Source organism: Octodon degus, unplaced genomic scaffold (assembly GCF_000260255.1).
Source record: "Octodon degus isolate 3935 unplaced genomic scaffold, OctDeg1.0 scaffold00140, whole genome shotgun sequence".
In the NCBI taxonomy this organism is placed as follows: Eukaryota; Metazoa; Chordata; class Mammalia; order Rodentia; family Octodontidae; genus Octodon; species Octodon degus.
The window spans coordinates 3,331,392-3,339,433 of NW_004524716.1; the positions used below are offsets into that span (position 1 = coordinate 3,331,392).

The 8,042-nt window shown below is 42.2% G+C and overlaps 1 protein-coding gene across 1 annotated transcript in view; it reads left to right on the forward strand.

Annotated features, from left to right (window-relative positions):
* Positions 1 to 318: 318 nt before the first annotated feature.
* Positions 319 to 8,042, forward strand: part of Sike1 (suppressor of IKBKE 1) — a 24,669-nt gene continuing 16,945 nt past the window's right edge. Inside the window, exons 1-4 of the mRNA XM_004641669.2 lie at positions 319 to 565; positions 786 to 891; positions 2,464 to 2,606; positions 5,137 to 5,250. Of these exons, the coding sequence (XP_004641726.1) occupies positions 407 to 565; positions 786 to 891; positions 2,464 to 2,606; positions 5,137 to 5,250 (522 nt within the window). The 5' untranslated portion in view covers positions 319 to 406. The remainder of the gene's footprint in view (positions 566 to 785; positions 892 to 2,463; positions 2,607 to 5,136; positions 5,251 to 8,042) is intronic.

Genomic DNA, 8,042 nt, shown 5'->3' on the forward strand with positions numbered 1-8,042 from the left:
GGCTCAGTGGTCTAAAGCACCTACTTAGAACAAGCTAAGCTAAACAAAGCACAGGGACTCCTGTTCAATCCCCCAGCACCACATGCCAGCCTGCCCCGCCCCCTGGTGGGTTGAGCTGGCCACACACACATAAATAAAGCATTAAAATTAAAAAAAAAAAAAAGAAAAAGGGAACCGTGGGCACGGCCAGAGCAAGTCTCAGGCTACACCTTAGGAAGAGAAAAGGTTGAAACAGAGAAACCACCCCCCGCCCGCGCTACGCTGCCAGTGCGCATGCGCACACCAACGCGCCAAGGTGCCACTTAAACGCACCGGAAGTGACGCATATATAGCTGAGCCGAGCTGTGGGAAAGTCTGAGGTAATCGTGTAGGTGACCAGAGCAGAGGCTGTGATCCTTTAAGTGCTATGAGCTGTACGATCGAGAAGATCCTGACAGACGCCAAGACACTGCTAGAGAGGCTGCGGGAACACGATGCGGCCGCCGAGTCGCTGGTGGATCAGTCTGCGGCTCTGCACCGACGGGTGGCAGCCATGCGGGAGGCGGGGACAGCGCTTCCGGACCAGGTCAGGCGGAGGGTAGGGGTTGTAAGTATTTGAAGGGAGGAGAACGAGGTCAAGTAGGATCTAAGCCTGGAGTTTATTCCCTGCATGGGGGCGGGGTCGATGATGAGAACTTATTGCAGGATCGGGCTGAGAATCCTATCCCGGAGTTCTGCCTCCTGCCTCTTCAGTTGCATTCCTCGCTGTTCTGTTGCAATGTGCTTAGTCTGTCCTGTTTGTCCAGCATCAAGAAGATGCATCCGACTTGAAGGAGATGGCCAAATATAAACCTCACATCCTGCTGTCCCAAGAGAACACACAAATTAGAGACTTGCAACAGGAAAACAGAGGTTAGTCGGAGCTTTTGTGTATTTATGATTTTTATCATCTCCAGTAATAGCTTGAAGGTTCTTACAAAACAGCCGCAACACTTCACATAAGTACCATCTATACCTATTTCCAGGCCAGTGCTTTGATAGAGGGGTTATTGCATAGCAGTTTATCCAGTTAGCCTTTTTACAGCCATCTGATTTTGTGTTATATATGCAGCTTATCAAGTAGGTGCATAGTACAGTTGAATTATTAAGTGACTTTTTTAGGCGTACCAGATGCAGGCTTGTACTAAAAAGAATTCAGGCCAGGCATGGTAGCTCACACCTGTAATCCTAGCACTTAGAAGGCTGAGGCAGGAGGATCGCTACAAGGTCAAGGCCACTGTGGGCGACCTAGTGAAACCCTGCCTCAAAGAAAAAAAAAATTCATAGTCTCAAAGGCTTAAAGTTTAATATTTAAATATTAATTAGAATAAAAACTGAAGATTCAAAGTTGGATATGTCTGTGCAGGGTGGAAGAGCAGACTTGCAAACTTTTATCCTTGAGGTACAGTATGTATTCTTAAGGAGCACATTGGCTCATCAAGGTTTGATGAGCATATTATTAAATCAGTTTCCACTGGAGTTTCACATGTATTCTTCCATTATATTTTCTTTTTTTTTTGTTTTGCGGAATTGGGGATTGAACTCAGACCCTTGCACTTGCCAGGGAAGCGCTTATTCCACTGAGCCATCTCCCAGGTCCCTCTTCCATTATATTTTCATATCTTCATTTTGAGGTAGCTAAGAAATAATCTCGGGGGGTGGAAGCTGTGTATGCCCACAGGCCTTGGTGCTGCCTTTTGTTGCTGCAGCATGCAAATTAGCTCTCCTCACTTCCTCAGCCCGCAGTCAGTCCACTCCTCAGGCCGTAACTAGGGGGGCCAGGAGCTGCAGTGGGCTCAGAGTTGTCTTCAAAGCCCAGGTGAGCGAGCGGGCAGCCAGAGAGCAGGAGTCAGGGGCCATGCCAGCTGCAGGAAGCACCCGGGTGGAGGCGATGGCTGCAAGCAAACCCCAGGTTTTATGGAAGGAACTGAGGTGACAAGTGATCAACACACATTTTATAATGAAAATTCATTTAAGAAACAAAAAGAAATAGTCTCAGAGAGGTTTAATGATTTACTTATTAGTCATAGAAATGAACTCAAGTTCATATCTTTTGATTATGCCTCCTACCAGGTACATAGCTCAGCAGCACAGTGCCTGCCTGATTATATATAGCTTATGTCACTTCTACTAGACTATGCTGCTTCAGTCCAGAAAGTTGTTTTTCGTGTAGACCTTAACCATTTGGTTTGGTTTGGTGTTAGATAGGATCTTACTACGTAGGCTAGGCTTAGACTTATGGTGATCCTCCCTCAGTCTCCTGGGTGCTGGGTTTACAGGCATGTCCCACCAGACCAGGGCTGGTTTAGAACACTTCATAATCCTTATGAATCTAACACTTTTAGATTCATAGGATCTCATGGAATATCATAAAATTCTAACTTTTAAAAGACTTTGCATTGAGATCTATCAGATCACTCCCAAAGTATTTTATGTGTTTGTTAGAGCTGTGGGTTTCCTTGGAGGAGCACCAGGATGCTTTGGAACTCATCATGAGCAAATACCGGAAACAGATGTTACAGTTGATGGTTGCTAAAAAAGCAGTGGATGCCGAACCAGTCCTGGAAGCTCACCAGTCTCACTGTGCAGTAAGAACCTCTGATGAATAAATTCTAAATGAACTGAGTTGAAATTTTGAGATTGCTTTTGTTTTTGGAGAAAAGCAAGCTTATTTTCCATTCATTGTTTATTTTGTTGTATCTTTGTAAATATATAAATAAAAAGAGGTGAAGGGCTGCTCAGGTCCTTTCAAACAGCCTGTGATTTCTCCCTCCCTCATTAAGATCTCTTTTCAAGGGGTGATCAATCTTTAGCTCTTCCACTGTTTCAGTATAATGCCAGTTAGTGTTGCAGGTGTGCAGTACACACTTGGTTGTTTCTTATATATTTTGCTTAACTGTACATTGGTTGATTTTTTTTTTTTTTTTTTCCTCGAATGGCTTCAGGGCACTTTTGGCCAGCGGGAGAGTTGTGAGGTTCGAACTCCAGCAACCTGAGGCTGAGAGCTTTGTGGAAGCAGCCACTTAAAGGCCTGAGCTAGGGCCATGCCCCCTACATTGGTTGATTGTAAGGAGCATGAATTGACATTTTATCCCTAACAGTACCTTTCACAGAGAAGGTCGTCAGTAAACTGATTATACTATTTTATTTATTTATTTGTTTGTTTTTTTAATATTTAGTACAGGGTCTCTCAGATTGGACTTGTAGTGATCCTCCTGTTTTCAGCCTCTCAAGCGCTGGGATTACAGGCATGAGCCACTATGCCCATTCTCAGTCGCTGTCTCACCTCAGGGTGGCAGGGCCAGCACAGCTAACCAAGGATCAAACCCCAGTCCCTACACCTGCCTAAGCAGACTTTTTAGTCCACTGAGCTTTCTGGCAGCCCTAATTATACTATTTTAAAGTAAAAATACTAGCAGAACATGAAGGCACATGCCTGTCATTCCAGCACTCAGGATCATCCCAAGTTCAAGGCCAGCCTGGACTGTATAGTGAGACTTTATCAATCAGAACAACTTTAATTAGAAAATGAATAAAAAGGCACTATTCGGCACTCTTTAACTACTTAGAGGAAAAAGCTTATGCCAGACAGTGCTAGCACACATCAGTAATATAAGCTTCTTAGAAGGCTGAAGCAGGAGGATCACAAATTCAAGGCCAATCTGGAGAATTTAGCAAAATCCTATCTGAAAAAAACAAAAACAAAAACAGGAAAACACCACCATAATTTCTGTATATTGGTTGCTTATTATTTAATTTAAGACACACTGTCGTTCTTTTTGCTGAGCACTTTATATTGTACATTTATATATACTATTTAATTCTGGGTGAGTAAAGTGGGAACATTTTCTTCTTATTATTTATTTGGTATGGGGTCTTGCTATTCAGCTTGGACTTGTAGTGATCCTCCTGCCTCAGCCTCCCCAGCGCTGGGATTACAGGTGTGCGCCACCACGCCTGGTTTTGGAGACTGCATGACGCACCCAGGGCAGGGGCAGCACAGCATGAGGTACCAGGGATCTAGCCCAGGTCTTTGCACTTGCCAGGCTAGCACTCAGACTGCTGAGCTATCTCACCAGCCCCAGAGACATTATTTTCAACAGTGAGATGAAGTGAGGAAGGGCCAGGGAGATCGCTCAGTAAAGGGCCTGAGTTCAATCCCTGGTTCCACCAAAAAAAAAAAAAAAAAAAAAAATGAAGTGAGGAATAATCAGGTTATTTTAAACACATTTTACTGACTTAAAAGTTTTAAAGAACAGGGATTATTTAAGTATTTGACTCATCTGAAAAAGAAAAACATTTTCTGTAGTACAGAAGAGAACACTTAAAGACAATAGTTTGAGTCAGATAACAGTAATTTCTAAGGGATTAATCCAAAGATAAAAGCCTCTTGTGCTATGGTAAGCTTCCTTTGCATAAAAGTATGCAAAATTAAATTTAAAAAATAGTTAGAGATATTGTCCATCCAGGTGCAGTGCTGCACACCTCTAATCCCAGTGTCTGTAAATTGCTCAGTTACCCAGGCTGAGTTTGATTTGTGCCTTAGCCTCCCAGAAGCCAGAGGTTAGAGACATACCATTATACCCAGCCACAGGTGATGTTCCAAAAATGAACATTATGTATGACTATCACAAGCTCACTTATTATGGCTCAAGATGGTAAGTGTTTGATAAGGTAGCAATATAGTTGAGATTAAGTGAGCTTTTTTCCCTACTAACAATTTTCTGTTTTTAAGGTAATAGGTTTTTAAAATTAACTTTGAGAAGAGCCAGGCATGGTGGTACACACCTATAATAGCACTCGGGGGCTGAGGCAGGAGGATGCCACAAGTTGAAGGACAGCCTGGACTACATAATGAGTTCTAGCCCCGCCTGAACTGCATCACAAAACACTATCTTACAAAACAACAACAACAACAACAACAAAAACTTAACTAAATTAACTTTGTGGGCTAGAAATGTAATTTAGTGGTAGAATGCTTGCCTAGCATGCACAAGGCCCTGGGATCACTCCCTAGTACCACACACACACAAATTCACTTTGAAGAATTATACTGCACATTACACATTTCATATCTGTAGCTAAGATTATTTTTTTCACCCTTTTTTTTCCCCAAAGGAAATTGAAAGTCAAATTGACAGAATCTGTGAAATGGGAGAAGTGATGAGAAAAGCTGTTCAGATGGATGATGCCCAGTTTTGTAAAATTCAGGAAAAACTAGCCCAATTAGAGGTAAGACTATTGCTATTTTAGGCTCACAGATTCTCAAAGTTTCTTAGAAGGCATGTTGTCATTCCCTATCACTGCAAGACATCAATGACTTTTGTGTGCTTATAGTTTCAACTTACAGTTCCTCCCTCAGCTGGGCATGGTAGCACATGTCTGCAAGTGCACCACTGGAGAAGCGGAAGCAAGAGGACCTCTGTGAATTCCAGGACCAGCTAGGCTACATAATGAGCCTGAGGCCCGCCTCAACTACATAGCAAGGACTTGTCTAAAAAGATTCCTCTTTTTATAACCTTTTCATGGAGGAAATGTAGTGAACAGCAGTCAATGAAAACATCACCTGTGTATTGGTTGGAGTTTAGGTATTATCTATCATATTGGAAAGGTGGAGAATGAGGAAGGGAACAGATTATAGGTGTGCTGATGTCCCTCTCTGCTATGATGGATAATGTTTACAATTGATGACCAGGAAATAGCAGTATAAGCTGTGTGCGTGTGTGTGTGTGGTATTGGGGATTGAACTCAGGACCCTGCGCTTGCCAGGCAAGCACTTATTCTACTGAGCTATCTCCCCAGCCCCTGTAAGCATATTATTTAGAATTATGAAAATAAGTAACAAAGGAAACAGACAAAAAGTGCTAACGGAGGAAAGCCAAGAAACAACTGTTCATTTTATAAGCATTATAGTCTTGATTTTTTTAAAGGCTATTTTCATGTAATTGTTTGATTTAAATTGAATATATAAAATCAGAAAGGCCAGGGTAATGTGCCCATAAAATTGTTAGGGGAGCTAGATGTGATGGCCCATGCCTATAATCCTAGCACTTGGTAGGTTGAGGCAGGTGGATCGTGAGTTCAAGACCAGCCAACATCAGAGATTTCAGGGCAGCTTGGAAGATGTAGTGAGACCCTGAAAAAAAAAAAAGCCTTCCCTCTCAAAAAATTTGTTTAATGAAGGAAAAACATTTTAGAAGATGATTTAAATGCTTGTTACAGGTGCTGTCACAGACAGAAATACCAAGGGAAAAAAGACGAGGGCCCTGCCCAAAGTTTAATGGAAGAAACAAGACTAGTACTTATATCCTGGGAAGCACTTTATTTGGTAGATAGGTTGACCATGAACTCTGGCTGCTCAGTGAAGCTGGAAATGCTGTGGTTTATGAGAATTTCTCATGGAGAGTAAAGGTGGTACAAACTACCCAATCTGGAAATCCAAGGGGGTGGCTGGTTCCAGTAGGAATCAGGAATTAGATGGTGTAAGGTTTTTTCTTTGGTACAAATGAAAACAGGAGAGAAAAGAGGCCTTTATTGCTCAGCATGGATGGCTGCCTAAAGAAAAGGAACCTTCAGAGGAGAGAGCTGGAAGTGGGGGTTTTAATGGGGTTGGACTAGAGGTGGAATTTACATGGGCAGGTGAAGCATCATGTCGGGAGAGGATTAGAGGGTCACTGGCATGGGCACAAAAAGAAGACCAAGAGTCTGTTTGGAGGCTAGAAGAACACAGAAGTTGGTCTAGGAGTGACATGTTATTTTGAGACCCAAAGCCATGTTGGATCACCTGCCATAATGACCCTAACAGAGTTCCATACAGGCAGAAACTGATCAGGTAGAGCAGTCTTATCTGAGATTTAGGAAATGTGGGACAACTTCAACACAATAAAAAGTGGAAAAAAACAAGCTGTTAGATTCAAGAACCCAGGTACACCACATCCAAGTTGACTGGGGGTTTTTTGTTGTTGTTTTTTTTTTAACTAGGAATTGAACTCCAGGCTTACACATGCTAAGCAAGTGCTCTACCACTGAGCTACACCCACATTCCCCACTTTCTGGAGGTGGACAAGTTTTTGGAGTTTAGTGAGCCACCATACCCCATTTTAACTTTGGATGTAGGTCATGATGCCCTGCAGATCGTTGTAAGCTAGCACATGAAACACAGCCCTTGGTACTTGGCTCAGTAAGTAGTTTCCCTTTTTTCCATTTGGGGGATTAGGATGGGGGCTAACACAGGGCCTTGCTAGATAGTCCAGGCTGGCCTCAGACTTAGGGCAGTTCTCCTGCCTCAGCTGTCCAAGTGCTGGGATGACAAGCATTCACCAACATGCTTGGCTCTTCTCATTTTCATCCATTCTCTAAAACTGGGGCAAAAAAATGAAATAAAACTGGGGTAAGAGCCGGGGAGATGGCTCAGTGGAATAAGCACCTCCCGGTAAGTGCAAGGACCTGAGTTCAATCCCTGGTTCCACCAAAAAAAAAAAAAAAAAGTAAATGTAAGAATTTAAGCTTAAAATAAAACTGAGGCACCTAGGAAAAGGCATTAACCAAGAAGGAAAGATTAGGAATTTGAAAAATAAAAGAAATGTGAGTGAAACTTGTGAAATTCTAATGACAATCAGTAAGTTGCTTAAGTGATTAAGGACATGTTTTTTCTTTTTCTTTTTTTTTTTTTTTAATGGTAGCTAAGTTTTTTAAAGGCAGGAAAAGAAACAGGCTGTGTTTAGACCAGCTGAAAATAGGAAAAGAAATCACCCTACAGCATAAGGTTGTACCTCCATGCAAGTGAGAACATAATGGCCAGGTCTTGTGTTTTTTATTTGTAGTCCAAACACCTGCTACCATATTTACTCTAAAATACTGGATCTTATATTAATTTTTGTTCCAAAATATGTAATAGGGCTTATGTTTAGGGGATTTTTTTTTTTTAATGTATTTAGGACAGGGTCTACAGGGTGTCACTATGTAGATTGGACTCGTAGTGATTCTCCTGTTTTCAGCCTCCCAAGCACTGGGATTATTGGAAC